The sequence below is a fragment of the Haliotis rufescens genome, unplaced genomic scaffold, assembly GCF_023055435.1.
Source record: "Haliotis rufescens isolate VD_foot unplaced genomic scaffold, xgHalRufe1.0.p SCAF_5, whole genome shotgun sequence".
NCBI classification, from domain to species: Eukaryota; Metazoa; Mollusca; class Gastropoda; order Lepetellida; family Haliotidae; genus Haliotis; species Haliotis rufescens.
The window spans coordinates 15504080-15525365 of record NW_025964223.1 but is presented as its reverse complement, the minus strand read 5'-3'; the positions used below and the strand labels follow the sequence as shown (position 1 = coordinate 15525365).

General features: G+C 43.0%; 1 protein-coding gene across 4 annotated transcripts in view; it reads left to right on the top strand.

Moving 5' to 3' along the window:
* The window catches only part of LOC124113269 (intersectin-1-like), a 67161-nt gene that overhangs the window by 17749 nt on the left and 28126 nt on the right, over positions 1-21286 (top strand). For 3 of the 4 annotated variants that reach the window (XM_046473560.2, XM_046473559.2, XM_046473558.2), the window contains 15 exons: positions 386-408; positions 1475-1618; positions 1813-1898; positions 3722-3873; positions 6134-6263; positions 7503-7649; positions 7846-7904; positions 8647-8729; positions 9334-9503; positions 12154-13113; positions 13448-13475; positions 13820-13941; positions 15951-16079; positions 16218-16320; positions 17663-17845. In XM_046473560.2, coding sequence (XP_046329516.2) covers positions 386-408; positions 1475-1618; positions 1813-1898; positions 3722-3873; positions 6134-6263; positions 7503-7649; positions 7846-7904; positions 8647-8729; positions 9334-9503; positions 12154-13113; positions 13448-13475; positions 13820-13941; positions 15951-16079; positions 16218-16320; positions 17663-17845 — 2519 coding nt within the window. The remainder of the gene's footprint in view (positions 1-385; positions 409-1474; positions 1619-1812; positions 1899-3721; positions 3874-6133; positions 6264-7502; positions 7650-7845; positions 7905-8646; positions 8730-9333; positions 9504-12153; positions 13114-13447; positions 13476-13819; positions 13942-15950; positions 16080-16217; positions 16321-17662; positions 17846-21286) is intronic. The other variant, XM_046473562.2, reaches the window with a different exon arrangement.

The following is a 21286-nucleotide window of genomic DNA, read 5'->3' as shown; positions in this document are numbered from 1 at the left end:
TGGATACAATGTCAATGCGTGATTTGAATATTTCTCAAAGCAGCTTTGAGAAATATTCAAATCATGCATTGACATTGTATCCAAAAGTCCCTCCCTCCTTACCTCCCTCACTCGCTCCCTCACCCACAGGCACGCACACCCCAAACCCACCCTTCCAACCACCCCAATCAATCAATCACTGTATGAGTGGGTTGCATAGTCATGTAAAAGTTTTGCCACATGGGTACAACATGTGAAATCCATTGTTATCAGTTTTTGTCAGTCCATCCTTTGCCTTGATATTGATGCTGTAATGGTAGAAAGTGCCTGTCGTATGTTGATTATGTTGTTTTTAGAGACTGAGACATTAGTGAAGGTTACATCACCTACCTTTTTTATTTTACAGAGAACAGGAATCCAATAAAACTGGTAAGTGTGGAGATGCCATTGTTTTCTTCATCTTCTTTCCTATTACTTACAGCAACAGTAATCATGGTTATTATTGCATATTGTAGTTTGTGTATAATGCTCTTGAACACCTGGTGTCTTCACTGATTTTAAGTGATCCATTCAAATAAGTTTCATTGCGATATTGCCCGTTATGGTGAATGGAAACTATTTCGGCAGATAATCGATAGTGGTTATTCTCTGGCATTAACGTTTCATATATTTTGATGAATTCATGAAAATATGTGTTATCAGTGTTCCAAAATAGAATTTAGTCAAGGTTTCCTTGTCATAATCCCAGTGTTGAATGTTACAGATTGAAGGAGTAGAATGTTACGCTATAGTATTGCGGTAGTTCATTTCTAACAGATCGTAATGGCACACGCTTACTAACCTATTATATATGTCATATGCAAAATGTTTTTTGTCCTTTGTTCAACTTTTATGACATATAAATTAGGATTGACCAATGCTGATTTTCTTTTCCGACTTCGGTAAACAAAGTACCTGTCATTAGCGACTCAAGGGCAGGCAACTCTATTTTTGTGGTGTTTTGTGGTGTGATACGTGTGGAATATGTTGTTTGCATCACTTCCTGTTTGGGATTAAATACGGCCTAAGTTGGGCCGAGGGATATCGTCCAAACAAATGGGTTCTTTTCTAACCATTTTCGAAAGGAGGTAGGGGTAATTCCGCTTAAAAAATATTCCAGAAACTATCATAAAAAAAGTTAAAAGGTATACATACAAGTAGGCCTGACACACCGCAACAAGTCCTGTATTCGATCAAAAGATGAAATATCGTGCCCAGATAAGTGAGCAGTCGACAGAGTGTGTGTATTACGACTTTTACCAATACCATGATAATACAAAACATATATCATGTATATTCAAATATGAAAATATTGCTCAAAGAGCAAACTTCAAGATCCATATAGTAGATAACTATCAGCTGTTAGATATTTGATACATTGATTGAAAAGCAGTCTTGTAATTTCTTACTGTCTCCATGAGGTAGATATTTCACCTTTTTGAATTGTGTGTTACAGCTGAAGGTTCATGGGCTGACTTTGGGAGTACTGGTGCAAAGACAGCATCTGAGTCAGCATGGGGTAATGCTTTCCCAGCAACTGATTCCAAGCCATCAGGACAGGGTGTTTGGGGCTCAGATCCATTTTCTAGTCAGAAATCAGGTAAGTTGAAGCTTTACCATACTTGCAGAAGCCCTATTGTGGCCCTACAGAGGCCCGGTTAGGGGCACAATCCCTGTCATTCATTTTGAACGAGATATGTATGAACTGCTTCATAAAATTACCGATTTTCTTTCTTGCATATTTGTGACTGTTACATTTGTTTGTGAAACTGATGAGAATATCTTTAATTTCAGGAGGAAAGAAAAGATACAGATGTTTATATGCATTTGAAGCAAGGAGTGTTGATGAACTATCACTTAATGTTGGTGATGTTGTGATAGTAAGTATTTTGTTGTGTAAGCTTTCGCAGGTGTATAATTTTGACTTAAAATTCCTAATTATCAAATGTTCAGTGCTGTGATCGAAATGTCTTGCTGTTTTCATGATGAGAGTCCGCTCAATTATTTCCTAATATTGTTACAGCGATTAATGAATGATATTAGAAAAGTAACTTTTCTTGTGCTTGTTTTCAAACATTGTTGATATAGTTTGTCCAAGTATGTTCACTGGTCGCTTGGCACCCCCAGTACCTCCTGTGTAAGACAGTTGACCCCCAGTACAACCTGTGTGAGTCAGTTCACCCCCAGTACCCCCTGTGTGAGTCAGTTCACCCCCAGTACCCCCTGTGTGGTCAGTTCACCCCCAGTACCCCCTGTGTGAGTCAGTTCACCCCCAATACCCCCTGTGTGAGTCAGTTCACCCAAGAACTCCTGTGTAAGACAGTTCACCCCCAGTACCCCCTGTGTGAGACAGTTCATCCCCAGTACCCCTGTGTGAGTCAGTTCACCCCCCGTACCCCCTGTGTGAGACAGTTCACCCCCAGTACCCCCTGTGTGAGTCAGTTCACCCCCAGTACCCCCTGTGTGAGTCAGTTCACCCCCAGTACCCCCTGTGTGAGTCAGTTCACCCAAGAACTTCTGTGTAAGACAGTTGACCCCCAGTACAACCTGTGTGTCAGTTCACCCCCAGTACCCCCTGTGTGAGTCAGTTCACCCAAGAACTTCTGTGTAAGACAGTTGACCCCCAGTACAACCTTTGTGTGACAGTTAATCCCCAGTACCCTGTGTGAGACAGTTCACCCCCTGTACCCTCTGTGTAAGACAGTTGACCCCCAGTACCCCCTGTGTGAGTCAGTTCACCCCCAGTACCCCCTGTGTAAGACAGTTGACCCCCAGTACAACCTGTGTGTGTCAGTTCATCCCCAGTACCCTCTGTGTGTGTCAGTTCACCCCCAGTACCCTCTGTGTGAGACAGTTCACCCCACAACCCCTGTGTGAGTCAGTTCACCCAAGAACTTCTGTGTGAGACAGTTGACCCCCAGTACAACCTGTGTGAGACAGTTCACCCCCAGTACCCTCTGTGTGAGTCAGTTCACCCCCAGTACAACCTGTGTGAGTCAGTTCACCCCCAGTACCCCCTGTGTGAGTCAGTTCACCCAAGAACTCCTCTATAAGACAGTTGACCCCCAGTACAACCTGTGTGTGTCAGTTAATCCCCAGTACCCCTGTGTGTGTCAGTTCACCCCCAGTACCCCCTGTGTGAGTCAGTTCACCCCCAGTACCCCCTGTGTGAGTCAGTTCACCCAAGAACTTCTGTATAAGACAGTTGACCCCCAGTACAACCTGTGTGAGACAGTTCACCCCCAGTACCCCTGTGTGAGTCAGTTCACCCCCAGTACCCCCTGTGTGAGTCAGTTCACCCAAGAACTCCTGTATAAGACAGTTGACCCCCAGTACAACCTGTGTGTGTCAGTTAATCCCCAGTACAACCTGTGTGAGTCAGTTCACCCCCAGTACCCCCTGTGTGAGTCAGTTCACCCAAGAACTCCTGTGTAAGACAGTTCACCCCCAGTACCCCCTGTGTGAGTCAGTTCAACCCCCAGTACCCCCTGTGTGAGACAATTCACCCCCCAGTACGACCTGTGTGAGTCAGTTCAACCCCAGTACCCCCTGTGAGTCGGTTCAACCCCAGTACCCCTGTGTGAGTCTGTTCACCCCCCAGTACAACCTTTGTGTGTCTGTCAGTCACCCTGTGTGGTAGAGTGACCTGAATAGCCCTTGTGATGTGGAATCAGTCAGTTCACAATCCTTGCATCCTGTTCAGATCCCAGACGACCAGGGCGCCCCGGTCGAGGGCATGGAGGAGTGGTACAAGGGGGAGAAGGAAGGACAATCGGGCTGGTTCCCCAAGGCCTATGTGGATCTATCTGATGACCAATCTAGTCTGGACAGTGCAATAGATAAAAATAATTTCAAGTAAGTTTTATGGTTCTTACCTGTCATTTTCTGGGAATAACATACTGCACTGGTGGTAAAGAAAATGATATATACCATGATATAGTACAAGGTCTTGCTACTTATTTAGCCATTACTATTACAGGCAGACAGGGAGATTTGTTCAGGAAATATCTCCTGCATTTCTTTCATTTACCCTTCAAGCACATAGTACATTACTAATGCATGCAAGGTTAGTATAGATCTTTTATGATTAGCTCCGCTGGCCCTACTGTTAGTCTATGACTGATCAGTATGGATACTGTTTGAATCAGTGTACGCAGTTAATAGCATAGACGTCAAACGGTCATGGCACCTTTGTTAATAATTAAATATTTTGGGGATCCCTAGTTTCAAATGCTATGAGAGTAAGCCTCAAGGACCCAAGGAACCCAATTAATTATGTCTCTACCGTCTTCTTCATCCTCACACTATGCAAGTTCATCAAAACCCAGACGTTTATGAACTTCATGTATGGAACATACCATGCTCAATCTCACTAGAAGGGGATATTCAGACATCAGACAGAGCAGCCAAGGCAGTCTCCCAAGCCCATCACAGATCTACGAGGAATTTTTACGATGATGAATGGAAGAGCTTTGACCAGTTTGCCACCTATAAAGGTTTTACGGCAGCTACAGCTACCTTACCACAATTAGCAGAATTTCATTTGGCACTTATGTCATTCAAGGAATCTCAAAGGTTCAGCGTTAAGAACCTATCTTGCAGCGATTAGTTTGCAGCAATTAGTTCCGTTTTAACAATGCATAATGGAATTCAAGTTCCAGAATTATTAGCCTGATTAAGGTTTGATGATCAACAGAAGTAATTCAGAGCCCCAGCCTCGGATCTGAATGTTGTGCATAATCACCTTACCAATGAAGCCTATGAACCCTTGCGACAAGCTGATATTGAACATCTAACTCAGAAGACGTTATTTCTACTAGCCACGGCAGCTAAAATGACAGTGATTAATGCAATCGATTTTCTCGTACACAATTTGACATAGGCAAGAATGCATTGGAACATCTCGGCCTGAGATTGGATTTTATCGCCAAGAATGAACTACCTGGTCAGACAGACATACAGTTTCATATTCCACCACTTTCATTGATCTTAGCATCCGAGGACACCAAGGATTTATCCATATGTCCAGTTTGAGCTTTACGCATCTACGTAAACAGATCAAGCTAGAGACTATTCATTCCTTTATCTAGGAATAATACCACAGAAATATCAAGCATAGCTATTTCCTTCTGGATGAGAGCAGTAATCCTCACAGCCTTCAGGGCGGCAGGGCTAGCCTCCTGTCAGCCTCCAACCCACATGAAGTGAGAGCCATAGCGTCTACTTTAGCGCTACATGGAAACTTCTCTTTTCCGACAATTATGGAAGGCTGTTTCTGGAGATTTGATACGGTTTTCGCTAACCATTACCTCAGATAGTTTTCTTCACAAGATGTGGTCGGAATTCACCGGTTATGACCAATAGTGGTCGCGCAGCAATTAACTATCCCTTACAGAAGATAGGCTTTATTACCAAAACACTCACCCAGTATTCACATAGACTTATTGATGTCTGGTTACTGTTCCATAACCAACAATCGAAAGTCCATGTTCTCCTATTTTTAGCTATGTAATGTTAAGATTATGTCCTTTTCTTAACTATCTTATTTGTTTAAAGAAAGTGGGGAAAAGTCACTTTCCCTTAGCAAACTTTACAAAGGTACGAAATCTAACAGGTACCCATTTGATAGAAAGAAGAATATCACGTTCCCAGAGGTTTAATGAACAGATCTAGAACTACAAACAGTTGGAACCCACCCCCAACCGTGGGATTCAAGCAATAAGTATGAGTCAAGATAAGATAAGGTGTGCATTTTTTTAGGTAAAAATATTATTTATACTTATTCTGACTCATATGCTAAGCGCCCACCCAGCCGTCCCCTCTTCCCCTGTTTCGATCGAATAAAAATAGGAAATTAGAGAGTGACGAGTAATTGTCCTGCTAACATGCTTCCGGTGCGCATGCACAGTCCAGGGGTATGTTCGGGTGAGATGTTTTCTGTTCTCCAGGAACACAGTACAGGAAGTTTCCTCTAACTTTTGGAAATGAGAAGAGATAAGCAATATGTATGAGTCAGGATACATATTAATAATATTTTTACCCTAAAATATACATTATTGTTACATTTTAAACAAATTCGTATATTTTTTCAAAACTGCTTGTACTTTATCAACAGTGCGTTCTCTGGGAAGACTGCTGAGTCAGGTCCTGTTGGAGACATAAGCCAAGAGACAGTCGACGCCCCCAACTTGCTGCCCACATCCACAGACTCCCCATTTACTGCTGTATCTCCAACACAAGGACAGGTAGGTTCATGTTTGGTGTTGGCAGGTCAGTTCATATCTAAGGGGGACAAGTGGAGTCATATCTTGGGGGGACAAGTGGATTCATGTCTAGTTGGGACAGGTGTGTTCATGTCTAGTGGGGACAGGTGTGTTCATGTCTAGTGGGGACAGGTAGGTTAATGTTTGGTGTGGGCAGGTCAGTTCATATCTAGGGTGGACAAGTGGGTTCATGTCTAGTGGAAACAGGTGTGTCCATGTCTAGTGGGGACAGGTGTGTTCATGTCTAGTGGGGACAGGTGTGTTTATGTCTAGTGGGGACAGGTGTGTTCATGTCTAGTGGGGACAGGTGTGTTCATGTCTAGTGGACAGGTGTGTTCATGTCTAGTGGGGACAGGTGTGTTTATGTCTAGTGGGGACAGGTGTGTTCATGTCTAGTGGAGACAGGTGTGTTCATGTCTAGTGGGGACAGGTGTGTTCATGTCTAGTGGGGACAGGTAGGTTAATGTTTGGTGTGGGCAGGTCAGTTCATATCTAGGGTGGACAAGTGGGTTCATGTCTAGTGGAAACAGGTGTGTCCATGTCTAGTGGGGACAGGTGTGTTCATGTCTAGTGGGGACAGGTGTGTTTATGTCTAGTGGGGACAGGTGTGTTCATGTCTAGTGGGGACAGGTGTGTTCATGTCTAGTGGAGACAGGTGTGTTCATGTCTAGTGGGGACAGGTGTGTTCATGTCTAGTGGAGACAGGCGTGTTCATGTCTAGTGGGGACAGGTGTGTTCATGTCTAGTGGGGACAGGTGTGTTTATGTCTAGTGGAGACAGGTGTGTTCATGTCTAGTGGGGACAGGTGTGTTCATGTCTAGTTGGGACAGGTGTGTTTATGTCTAGTGGGGACAGGTGTGTTCATGTCTAGTGGGGACAGGTGTGTTCATGTCAAGTGGGGACAGGTGTGTTCATGTCTAGTGGGGACAGGTGTGTTCATGTCTAGTGGGGACAGGTGTGTTCATGTCTAGTGGGGACAGGTGTGTTCATGTCTAGTGGGGACAGGTGTGTTTATGTCTAGTGGAGACAGGTGTGTTCATGTCTAGTGGGGACTGGTGTGTTCATGTCTAGTGGAGACAGGTGTGTTCATGTCTAGTGGGAACAGGTGTGTTCATGTCTAGTGGGGACAGGTGTGTTGAAACAGGTTCCTCTATTTCCAGGCCAGTCAGTTATCATGTTTAAAGCTTTGGCCTATTGTAACTGTAATTGCCATCCACACAGGGCCAGGAGGCACCAGAAGGGTTGATGGCTAAGGCGACCTACCCCTGGAAGGCGAGACAGGACAACCACCTCACATTCAACAAAGACGATGTCATCACGGTCAAGGAGCAGCAAGACATGTGGTGGCTCGGGGAGCTTAATGAGAAGGTGATGACCACAAGACATTGTAATTAGTGAACAGTAACGTTATGTTACGTCATGGCTAGCAAATAGGTTCAACTGCTACTAAAACAAGATGATACCTGTATGGTCTTTATCATTTTCAACTACTTCTGAAATATAACTCAACATTATTTGATGTTTTAAAGGCAGGGAACATAATTTTGACTGAATTGTCTTTCAGAGTGGATGGTTCCCTAAGGCATATGTGAAGCTTGTCAGTGTTGGCTCATCCAAAAATAGGTGAGTTACCACACTGACTTTAGATTTACTGTGGAAGTGGAAAGATGCTCCCACTGTTTCTTGTTTAATGCCTCTTATGACAACCATGGATGACTGGGAACTAGTTCTTGCCCAGATCTCCATTGGCATGCTGGAAGAGTTTTACACAATGCCGAAATGTGCGTCCAGTCATTTTTCCTGTTAGGACCCTTAAAATTAATTATGGAGGGTCACTTGGACCCCTAGTTTAGTAGGTCAAGGTAAAACCCTGATACCAGTGTAAGCTGTCACAATCATTATTTCTACCATATCTATAGCCTGTATTTCGTGATCTAACACTGTTGTATGCATCTTTATTCATCAAGTGTAAGCCTGTCACAACTTTGTCTACAAGAATGAATGTTATTACCAATGCTGATGGTGGTGATGATATTCTGGCATAGTTAACTATATGTGTTTAAGGGGAGGGGGGCATGGGGAAGGCAGTCTCTAAGAACCCTATGTTCGTGGGTTCGAATCTCTGTTCGCCGCAATTATGTTTCTAGGTTTGTCAGCACCATACCTGAGCTTGTGGGTTTCACCAAAGAGGTAAATTCTGAGACATGCATCACTTTGGGCTTACCTTCTACAGTAAGCTAATGTGCCATGATATAACTGGAATAGTGTTCAAAGCAACGTTAACTCCAACTCACTCATTCACTACATGTGTATAACACATGATGTTCCACACTTAATCATGTTTCTTTTGTTGTGTACTTTACAGCTCAGCAACACCAAGTCCGTTCAGCACGTTGGAGAGAAATGGAAGCTCCAGCTCTTCTCCAGCTCCTGATAAAAAAGATGGAGGTTTGTGTGAAAACAGAAACAACATACCTTGCTGCTGCAGTTTAGTGGCATCGGAAATATATTTTCATACTGATCAATACTGATTTCATTTTAACTCATTCATAGGGTCATTTGTGATCTATGTTATTAATGGAATCATATCTGACAGTTTTATTCATTATTCATATGGCAGTGTTAGAAGTTAGGAGGGGCGTTATTGTTATTGTTTTTAGATCTAAGAATAAGCTGCTTTGAATGCTTCACTAATACAGAGTTAAAAAAGTCTCCATGCTGTTTGGCCGATTAAACCTGGCATGGCCTCTAAGGGAGGGTTTGTCATACCTTGGAATTGACCGAGAGAGGTATCAAATCAGAGTCATTTTGTTGAGATTGAGGAACCCCTGACATTTTAACTTTAACATTAGCCTTGTGACAGTAACCCTTCATTCTTTATTTTCAAAAAATGGATGGAAATAATGGACTGAAATGAATAATAAAAGTGAAAGTTTGCACAAGTGATGGGTTACTCACAATCTCAAAGTCTGGACTTGAAAGAAAATGTTTAAGAAAAGTGTTCTGTGAAGGAACTACTTATTATGTAATGATGGAATATCGTGTGTTTCAGAGTACTATGTTGCCATGTACAGCTACACTTCAGAACAGGAGTCGGACCTGGTATTTAACGAAGGTGACATGATCCAGGTGATCAGCGTGGAGGGCGACTGGTGGACGGGGACTATTGGAGACAAGACGGGCGTCTTTCCCGCAAACTATGTCAAGAAGATGGACATACAGGTAGGATAACCGCTCTTACTTTGGAGCAAGAGTGTACACAAAGTCGTCACGAGAGAACAACTTGTAATAGGAAGCATTACACTACACATAAGCAGACAACCCTCACTGCGAGGCAAGGGTGTGTTGAAGAAAGAAGAACGTTTCTTGTTTACTGAACATTTGTTATGGCGACAGCCAAAAATATTTACTTTATCATGTTGAATATGATCTCTTCTTCAGAATGATTTTCAAGTGTGAGTGGATGAGTGATAAAAGATAAGAGAGATTTTATTCCCAAATAGTCCCTAATATTGTCATTGGTCTGTCAGCACCAATGCTTGATTGTTTTTGGATACCCTTGTTTGTTATTCAGACACACTGTGATATAAGTGAATTACTGTTGAAAAGTTAAAACCAGAATATTCTTCCAATAAGTTATGTTGTACATACACCCTGATACTAGAAGAAACATCCTCTCATTTTGATGTTGAGAATACTTATTATGATACTTTGATACTTGTTATTGGTGAACAAATTGGTTGGTGAAAAAGGTTAAAGTATGAATACAGCTGTTGCTCGTGTCATTGGTAAGACTTTTGTTGGCAATTGTAAATTGTATGATATTATATCAATGTGTGTTATTTTACATGTGACTTTAAGAATCAGTTTCATTATAAAGTATCAGTGAACTGCATTATGAATTGTCATTTACTGCACATTGTAACTTACACCACGTTACCGAGCTACCCTCCCACACACTATCCTGAATCCAATGTGAGAAGCACACCAGACAACTGAAGCCAGAAATGCACATCCCAGAACCGCCACGGATCAATTCCTGACAAATATCTTCAGTCTTGCCAGATTCAACCTTGCATGGAGATTTAACGACCTCCATCACGTGACTTGTCACACAGCCTCCCATCATGTGACTTGCTGTCACATGACTCCACATCATGTGACCTGCCAACATACGACCTCCTGTCATTTGTCCTTCCTCATGACCTGCAATCATGTGACCTCACGTCACGTATCCTTTACACGACCTCCCATCCCGCTACCTGCCATCACACAACTGGACGACCTTCCATCAGGTGACCGTACTTTATGCCATCTTCCATCATGCAGCCTCCCACCACAACATGTCTAATGTGCAGAACGTGTCATCCACTTCCTCCTTAGAAGCCCTCTGTATTCCACTGTGCAGAACACGTTATTCACTTCCTCCCCAGAAGCCCTCTGTATTCCACTGTGCAGAACGTGTCATCCACTTCCTCCTCAGAAGCCCTCTGTATTCCACTGTGCAAAACACGTTATTCACTTCCTCCCCAGAAGCCCTCTGTATTCCACTGTGCAGAACGTGTCATCCACTTCCTCCTCAGAAGCCCTCTGTATTCCACTGTGCAAAACACGTTATTCACTTCCTCCTCAGAAGCCCTCTGTATTCCACTGTGCAAAACACGTTATTCACTTCCTCCTCAGAAGCCCTCTGTATTCCACTGTGCAGAACACGTTGTTCACTTCCTCCTCAGAAGCCCTCTGTATTCCACTGTGCAGAACATGTTATTCACTTCCCATCAGAAGCCCACTGTATTCCACTGTGCAGAACACGTTATTCACTTCCTCCTCAGAAGCCCTCTGTATTCCACTGTGCAGAACACGTTATTCACTTCCTCCTCAGAAGCCCTCTTTATTCCACTGTGCAGAACACGTTATTCACTTCCTCCCCAGAAGCCCTCTTTCTTCCACTGTGCAGAACACGTAATTCACTTCCTCCTCAGAAGCCCTCTGTATTCCACTGTGCAGAACACGTTATTCACTTCCTCCTCAGAAGCCCTCTGTATTCCACTGTGCAGAACACGTTGTTCACTTCCTCCTCAGAAGCCCTCTTTCTTCCACTGTGCAGAACACGTTATTCACTTCCTCCTCAGAAGCCCTCTGTATTCCACTGTGCAGAACACGTAATTCACTTCCTCCTCAGAAGCCCTCTGTATTCCACTGTGCAGAACACGTTATTCACTTCCTCCTCAGAAGCCCTCTTTATTCTACTGTGCAGAACACATTATTTACTTCCTTCTCAGAAGCCCTCTGTATTCCACTGTGCAGAACACGTTATTCACTTCCTCCTCACAAGCCCTCTGTATTCCACTGTGCAGAACACGTTATTCACTTCCTCCTCAGATGCTCTCTGTATTTCCTTGTGAAAGCTGTTTCACTTGTCAACCATGGCATGCAATTTGCTGATGTCTGCACTTTTTTTCAACATCTTTTGTTTTTTTGCAATATATATCTTCCTGTATATTCCCCGCCACAACAACTTTTAACCTTAGTTTACATGTTGAGTTAGAGGAATAATGGTGGTTTTTTTTACATTTAGAATTTCATTATTAAAGTGATCCCAAGCAAGCTCTATACTATTGGCATCCTTGGGCACCTCAAAAGACCCCCAATTTAAAAACTGAAGATTCCTCCATGATAACAATTCAGTTAATTTCAATGTAACTTCCAATCAGGAAGGATGAACAATAAACACAATTGTAAGCGTGGGATATTGGTGACATTGTCCCCCTGTACCTCCTGCACTTCTCCCTCACAGATTATGTTGTTGTGTTGTGTTTCTTCTCTAGGTTGTCTGTCTTCTGTTGCATGTTTGTGTGTTGGTGTTGTACAGCCCGACTTGGACGACACACCACCACCACCTCTTCCACCAGACTACCCACCCTGTCCCACAACAGGGGGCGGGACAAGCACCACACAGTCAGACAGCCTCTTCAGTGGACTAGATCTTCAGTCCGGACACACAAGCACAACCCAGTCAGACAGCCTCTTCAGTGGGCTTGATTTCCAGTCTGGAAGCACAAGAATCGTACAGTCGGATAACTTGTTTGGTGGAATGGACTTGCAAACAGGCATCACTAGCACAAGTCCTAACATAGAAGGACAAGATCAAAGTCTTGGAACAGGCATGGATTGGGGAACAAATGCTCCTGCTGACCCTGAAGAGAAGATAGGGTTATCTGGTACATCTGATCCATTTGCAGGGCTTGACTGGGGAGGTGGATCAACATCAGACCCTACTAATGGCCTTGGTGATGGGACTGATGGGACTGATGGAACTCTTGCAGCAGCATGTAGCCAGCCTGGCCTGTCATCACTGCTGGACCCTCTGGATTCAGGAAGCAGTCTCTTACCTACAGACTCCTCCCTGAGACCGAGTGGCAGCAGCAATTCCCTGGACCTGATGGCTGAGCTGGACCCCATGTCCCCATCTCTCTCGCCAGCAGCTTCTGCTGCAATGAACATCTCTGGCCAAGCCACTCCTGATCCTTTTGGTGACATACTGAATGTGCAAGAAACACCCTCCTTTGACTTGGCAAGCATGGAAGCTGACAGCCTGCCACCCATACCAGTAGAACTCACAGACCCTGACATGTTTAAAACAGTGGCTTTCAGTGGACATGAAGAAGATCCTAATGATGTGTACGAGGATGTTATTCCTGGTCTGCAGGCTACACAGACAGACGCTAACACACGGCCAAAATCTTCAACACCTACCATTACTATCACTGACACAGAGGCAGGAAAAACAACATTGGGGAATGAATCAAATAAACCGCCTCGTCCTCCTCCGGTACTTTATACATTCATTTCCACTCACACATCCATGGCATATATCTTGTATCCTACATTATATATATCCTAGGTATCATATATATATCTTATCAAATACTATCTAGACATAATTCTTCATTTGTCTTAACCATGTTAACAAAATCTTGAGCTTTATTGTTGGGACCAGTGCCTCAGATTTATTTCTTATTGTTGTATCTAAGTTCTGATAGCTTTCTGTATTAATCAATAATCTTTCAGCATGTACATTTGTTCAATTTCTCAGCAGTTTCCTTTTCTAATAGTTTACTAAAACAAATATCTACAGTAATCATGTTACTTCTTGGGTTTTTCAGCCAGGACAGAAAATTGTCAAGAAACCAGGTAATAATCTTCTTCCACCTCATCCTCCACATCTCAACATCTCTGTAGTGAGATAAAAATACTACTCAAAAGAAGTTAAAGAACACCCAATTCTTTCATATTACTATAGTTTATCTCACATGCCAAGACAGATTAACTATAGTAATATGAAAGAATCGGATGTTCTTTAACTTCTTTTGAGTAGTATATATACTGATGAAATGTTAAATTAAGACAGACTCAATTGCTAATATTTTGTTAAGAAAATGAAACCATGGATTTATGTCAAATGAAATGGAAATATGCAAAGGTAAATGTCTTAAACTCAGTAACACATCCTAGTTATTGACAAATTGTTTTTGCAGAGATTGCAATTGTGATAGCTCCCTACATGGCAACTGGCAATGGCCAGCTGTCCCTGGAAACCGGCAATATGATCCAGGTGCGGCAGAAGAGTCCTCGTGGCTGGTGGGAAGGAGAGTTACAGGTAGGCTGACAGTTTCAGTAGTTGATAGGTCAAACCTAGTAGGGAGGTGTAGACTATAAGAGTTGTAGAGAGCTTGCCACAGTATTCTGGAGGTCAGCACAGTAGTAGGGAGGTCAGAACAGTAGTAGGGAGGTCAGCACAGTAGTAGGGAGGTCAGCACAGTAGTAGGGAGGTCACCCAGTAGTAGGGAGATCAGCACAGTGGTAGGGAGGTCAGCACAGTAGTAGGGAGGTCACCCTGTAGTAGGGAGGTCACCCAGAGGTAGGGAGGTCAGCACAGTAGTAGGGAGGTCACCCAGTAGTAGGGAGGTCACCCAGTAGTAGGGAGGTCAGCACAGTAGTAGGGAGATCAGCACAGTAGTAGGGAGGTCACCCGGTAGTAGGGAGGTCACCCAGTGGTAGGGAGGTCAGCACAGTAGTAGGGAGGTCACCCAGTAGTAGGGAGGTCACCCAGTAGTAGGGAGGTCAGCACAGTAGTAGGGAGATCAGCACAGTAGTAGGGAGGTCACCCAGTAGTAGGGAGGTCACCCAGTAGTAGGGAGGTCAGCACAGTAGTAGGGAGATCAGCACAGTAGTAGGGAGGTCAGCACAGTAGTAGGGAGGTCACCCAGTAGTAGGGAGGTCAGCACAGTAGTAGGGAGGTCACCCAGTAGTAGGGAGGTCAGCACAGTAGTGGGGAGGTCAGCACAGTGGTAGTCAGGTCACCCAGTAGTAGGGAGGTCAGCACAGTAGTCTGGAGGTCACAACAGTAGTAGGGAGGTCAGCACAGTAGTAGGAAGGTCACCCAGTAGTAGGGAGGTCACCCAGTAGTAGGGAGGTCACCACAGTAGTAGGGAGGTCACCCAGTAGTAGGGAGGTCACCACAGTAGTCTGGAGGTCACAACAGTAGTAGAGAGGTCACCACAGTAGTAGGGAGGTCACCACTGTAGTCTGGAGGTCACAACAGCAGTAGGGAGGTCACCACAGTATTAGGGGTTGCCACAGTAGTAGGGAAGTCAGCACAGTAGTAGAGATTATTGCAGTAGTGGAGAGATGCCCACAGTAGTATTAGATATTTTGGTTATACAATGGAACCAGTCTGACCATGAAATGAAGTAAGAATGTTTTCATAAATCTGTTAAAAAAGTGATCAAAGGGATTTAGTAGACCTTGAATCTGGTCACTGAAGTGTTTGTATGCATGGCCATGGGGCAGTATAAGGGTGGCACAAAGTCGTATGTTTCTGGAGTAATGTGTGTATTCTGTGTGTGAAAAAGATGTATCTTGTGTAACATGTGTATTTTGTGTGTGACAAAGACATGTATCTAGCGTTACTGACAAGGACATGCTAGCTCGCTAGTGTAACATGCATATGTGTGTGTGTGACAAAGACATGTATCTAGCGTTACTGACAAGGACATGCTAGCTCGCTAGTGTAACATGCATATGTGTGTGTGTGACAAAGACATGTATCTAGCGTTACTGACAAGGACATGCTAGCTCGCTAGTGTAACATGCATATGTGTGTGTGTGACAAAGACACGTATCTAGCGTTACTGACAAGGACATGCTACCTCGCTAGTGTAACATGCATATGTGTGTGTGTGACAAAGACATGTATCTAGCGTTACTGACAAGGACATGCTAGCTCGCTAGTGTAACATGCATATGTGTGTGTGTGACAAAGACATGTATCTAGCGTTACTGACAAGGACATGCTAGCTCGCTAGTGTAACATGCATATGTGTGTGTGTGACAAAGACATGTATCTAGCGTTACTGACAAGGACATGCTAGCTCGCTAGTGTAACATGCATATGTGTGTGTGTTACAAAGACCTGTATCTAGCGTTACTGACAAGGACATGCTAGCTTGCTAGTGTAACATGCATATGTGTGTGTGTGACAAAGACACGTTTTTAGCGTTACTGACAAGGACATGCTAGCTCGCTGGTGTAACATTCATATGTGTGTGTGGGTATTCTGTGTGAGACAAGCAGATGTCGCTCGTGTAACATGTTTTTTTTTCACAGGCTAAGGGTCAAAAGAAGAAGATAGGCTGGTTCCCAGCTAACTACGTGAAATTGTTGGGTTCCGCCAGTGCGAGGTCTACACCGGACAGGCAGCCAATGTCCGTCACTCCAACTCCTCAACTTTCAGTGGTAAGATGCACCTGACAATATTAGATAATTCAACACATGGTCTTTTCTCAGAATCATCTGTTGAACAACCAAGTCAGTGAACATATGGAATTTGTACTGGTAATAAGGATTTTATAAAACTTGTATTGACCATTCCAGCAATCTACAACAGGAGGTGGAAGTCGGTCAACGACCCCTCAGTCTACATCGAGCCAGTCATCACAGCCGTCACAGCCACCACCCACAGTCCCTCCCCCTTCAGGTGCGTGTCCATCACTATGTATCCACTGTACTTCTTAGAGAAACTATTGCAGTTTTAAGGAGGTCACGACAGTAGTGGGGAGGTCACGTCATTATTAGGGAGGTCACCAAAGAAGTAGTGAAGTGTGTCCATCACAATGTATCCCTTGTATTTCATAGAGAAACTATATCAGTTGTAAGGAGGTCACGACAGTAGTAGGGAGGTCACCAAAGAAGTAGTGAAGTGTGTCCATCACAATGTATCCCTTGTATTTCATAGAGAAACTATATCAGTTGTAAGGAGGTCACGACAGTAGTAGGGAGGTCACGATGTTACTAGGGAGGTCACCAAAGAAGTAGTGAAGTGTGTCCATCACAATGTATCCCTTGTATTTCATAGAGAAACTATATCAGTTGTAAGGAGGTCACGACAGTAGTAGGGAGGTCACGATGTTACTAGGGAGGTCACCAAAGAAGTAGTGAAGTGTGTCCATCACAATGTATCCCTTGTATTTCATAGAGAAACTATATCAGTTGTAAGGAGGTCACGACAGTAGTAGGGAGGTCACGATGTTACTAGGGAGGTCACCAAAGAAGTAGTGAAGTGTGTCCATCACAATGTATCCCTTGTATTTCATAGAGAAACTATATCAGTTGTAAGGAGGTCACGACAGTAGTAGGGAGGTCACGATGTTACTAGGGAGGTCACCAAAGAAGTAGTGAAGTGTGTCCATCACAATGTATCCCTTGTATTTCATAGAGAAACTATATCAGTTGTAAGGAGGTCACGACAGTAGTAGGGAGGTCACGATATTACTAGGGAGGTCACCACAGAAGTAGTGAAGTGTGTCCATCACAATGTATCCCTTGTATTTCATCCTATGTGGGGCTGCTTGTTGGTAAGGATAACCACTAGCCTTAGACTTAGGGGTATTCATGTTAAACTGCGGCATGGTATCTCAGTGAGCTAGCACTATAAATCGGCATCAGTCCGGACTAGTACAAGCAGCCACACACACACACACACGTACATGCACGTCACTATATAAGTGCAATAATCTTGGACGCGACATTAAACCCCATTTCACCTCACCTCACCTTTTAGATGTAGGGACTGAGATCTCTGCAGTGTTTTGCAGACAGGAAAGATGTGAATTTGGAAATGACAACCTTTCACTATCATAAAACAGTGAATTTGTGCTTTCCAAAACCTGCCTTTAAACTGCAGGAATTTACATATAGGGAGTAAGTGGTAAATAAATCTAGATTAAGGAAAGGATTTAGCTTCCCAAACAGCTTGCATCCATTATTTGCTGCTGATGTATGAAGCATATTTAACCCCTCTTTCTGTTGTGTTCATGCAGTGGCGGAGCAGGTGGTGGCTCTCTACTCGTACGCTGCTCAGAACGCTGACGAGCTTACATTCCAGAAGGAGGCTGTGATTACCGTGCTGAACAAGGACAACCCTGACTGGTGGCAGGGAGAGCTTGAGGGCAAGACGGGCGTGTTCCCTGCCAACTACGTCACCCCACACACCACAGCATCATGTGAGTAACAGCTAGCAGTATTATTTCTTTGTGTTTGAGCATGCTGATCGTGTGTCATCGCACACAGAGAGTTTGTATAGTTGCTCATTCAGTCAACCACTAGTTTGTCTGTCCCAGTCTGGATTGTTTACAGGTTGCAGTGACATAGCTGGAATATTGCTGATTGCTGTCTTGAACAATATTCACTTATTATTTGCGAGTCCTACCTGAAAGAGACGGGACCACAAACCTCAGATGTTACTAATAATGTCTTGCTACAGTCAGCTGCATATACATTGTTGAGATGCTGATAGTACACACAGGGGATGGAAAGTGCATGCAGCAGCATCTATCAAAACTGGACTCTGGCTAATCCAGACCTCTATTTGTTCTGGACCACATTATTCTGGTCTAAATTAACCTCAATGAAGCAATGCTTTAACTGCAATCTCTACATTCATGTTTGTGATGCTGATGAATAGTACACTGGAATCTCTCCATACCTGCCTTCTGTGGGACCGAAAAGACTGTCTGGTTTAAAATGAGAGGAAAGATAAGATTGAAAAAGGTTTTATTTATTGCAGTAAATTTGGCAATGTACTTGTGGCCCAGTACAGACACGGATCCGGATTGTTCAGAACCCAGTTTAGACAGATAGCACTGTATGTAGAAATTGCAGTAAAAGCATTGCATCATTTGAGGTTAATTTAGAACAGAAATCAACATCAGACACAATAACACAAAAGTCTTAGCTAGCTTTGGTCATTAGGATCTTAAACCTACAAATGAACCAGACTGTCATCCTAATGTTTTGCTGCTACTGTCCGTTATGAAAGTGACTCTATTTAATCTGCTGCCTGTTCTTGTCTACAGGATATCGTTGTTGGTGCTGCCGAGTGAGAAGAGATTGTTTGAGCCAGTACATCCCCCTGGCCAGTCACAGATGCTCCCACTACACCCCGACACACCCCCACCTGGCCCCTCCCATCCACACCTACCCACTTATCCCGTATGAAACGTGGATAATGCCCACCAACACCAGGGTGCTACCATATTTGCATACAAACCTGCAGAAAACTGCATAGTTTCTTCAAATATGGACCATTTTATCATTGAGTAGTTCTATTTTATTTTCAATTTCATTTTGAAACTAAAATCTGGTCCTATGTGAAGTAGTTTAGCTTTGGTGTTAATTAAGATATCGTACATCAGGTAGAAAATCATTTGTGGCAATATTATCTGCAATGTACTTAATTGTCAACGTTTGTCACAATGTTTTCTTACCTGTGAATAGTTTTAGAGCCTAATTCTAACAAGTGCATGGCATGTTGATCGCAGTGTTGATAAACAAATGATGTATCTATATCAACTTGAACATGTTAATCATATAAATCATTCAATTCCTCATCAAAATGACAAATGTACCTGAGCATGCCCCTTCCATGGTTTATCCCCTGCACAAAATTCATGCTTAAATTGTCTCCCCTCCTGTGTGAAACTTCACCACACAACTGCATGTTTTGATGCCCATGCTTATTCAAAGGAAACAAAGTTTAAAAACTTGCTGATTGTACACCCATTACTGTTTTTGCAACACCCTTTAAAAGATGTTTGAAATGGACACTTTGAGATTCCTATAGTGTGTAATGAATGGACAGTAGTGACAAACGTGTACATCGGCTGCTGCCATGATGTTGTTGCTCATGATGAAGCTGACTACACCACTGTGCATGCCGCCAGGGTAGTACCTATGTATCTATTAACACCAAGACTTACTCACATACTGCTCGTGGCATGATGAACCAAATATGCAAATATGGTGTCACATCACTTTCTACGCATTGTGATTGGTAATATGCAGGTGACAAGATGCGGCTCGGTCGTCGCCACCGGCAACGCAGGAGTTGGGTCTCCACACAGCTCTAGTACTGGCTCAAACAATCACTTCTTGGCAAAACTTGGTAGTCAAATTTAAACATTTTACCTTTCTTTCTACTCCTTTCCTTCCTTGTTATTTTGACCGCTTTGGGTGTGCCATGATTTTAAGAGTTCATCTCCTCTCTACTGTAGCCTCATCCTCACAAGCATATTACCAAATTCCCAGCTGTACTCAATAAGCGATCATTTGCCGAGCTGACTGTGTTTAATGAGCGATCACGTTATTGCCCTTATTGGCCACCCTACAGATGTACACAAAGGATGGGGATGCGACCATTGTACGAAATGAACATAAGGCCACTAGTCTGAGACTTGTAAAATTCAATGAGGACTAGTGACATTTCCTTGAGGACTACCATTTTTTCCATTAGGTAAATGGCAACCCTGTAGCAGATAATTTTTGCTGGCTAGTGTAAATGAATATAAAGTGGCACCAGTCCTATCATGCTCAATGGTTTTATTATCCATTTTGCTGGTGGACGTTACTGAAATTTGTAGGTATTCACAAAAACATGACAATGAGAATAGAAATAACATGAGAAATTCATTGTTTCTAAGTGACAGTGTTGAAATAATTTTTAAACCAAACAAGATGGACAGGTGACCCATAACTGTTCAAAGTTACCTGCCTGCATTCAGACATTATAAATATTGAAAAAATTGCAACAACAAAAAAAGGGAAAAAGGAGACAAATCGAATCTTGATTCAGTTGAAATAATGCAAACAATCACTTAAGAATGTTGAGGAGTTATATTAAAACTGAATATGTAAGTAGTCTTAAAATTACCTACTAGACAGTGGGGCAGGTGGAGGATAATGTTTATGCAGCCCGACAGAAAAGTTACCAGCCAGAGGCAGGGAGGCAAGCAGTTATTTTGGACACTGCAAAGTGATAACTTTAATGTGTTAGCCCCCAGAATCATCCTCATCTCGTGGTCAGCATCCCGATCCCCTCTGTGTATGTCTAGTGGGGTGGAGGTTGATAATGTTATCATATGGCAATCAAAATGTTCCAATGTATGTATGTATGTATGTATGTATATATGCTGCCTAGCTACATATCTTATATGATGGCCTGTATGTACAGGTGTAGGGTGTGTGTATTCATAATAATTAGTCTGTGAATGGCATTTTATAATGGTGCTTTTTGCTTAGCTGAGCACTGGTGATACAATGGCATCAAGATCCCAGCTTTTAGATATATAATGGTGATCATTGACTGGACATAATCACAGTTTCATATTGTCTTACTGTATTGTAGATAGTATGTGTGAGTTCAAAACTAAACCAGTTGTGAATGTGGATTTCAAATGAAACAGTTGCAAGTATCAAATAAGTGATTGATTACATGGGAGATTAAACCTAGTATAGATGTCAAACTTAATATGATCGATCTCCAATACTGTAACCATGGTAACTAGTTTGTATGTTAATCCAAACTTCCCTTTAAAACCAGAGAGATTTGTTTTCATAAAGACAACATATTTCTCGACTCAATCAATAATACCAGAAAGATAGTGTTT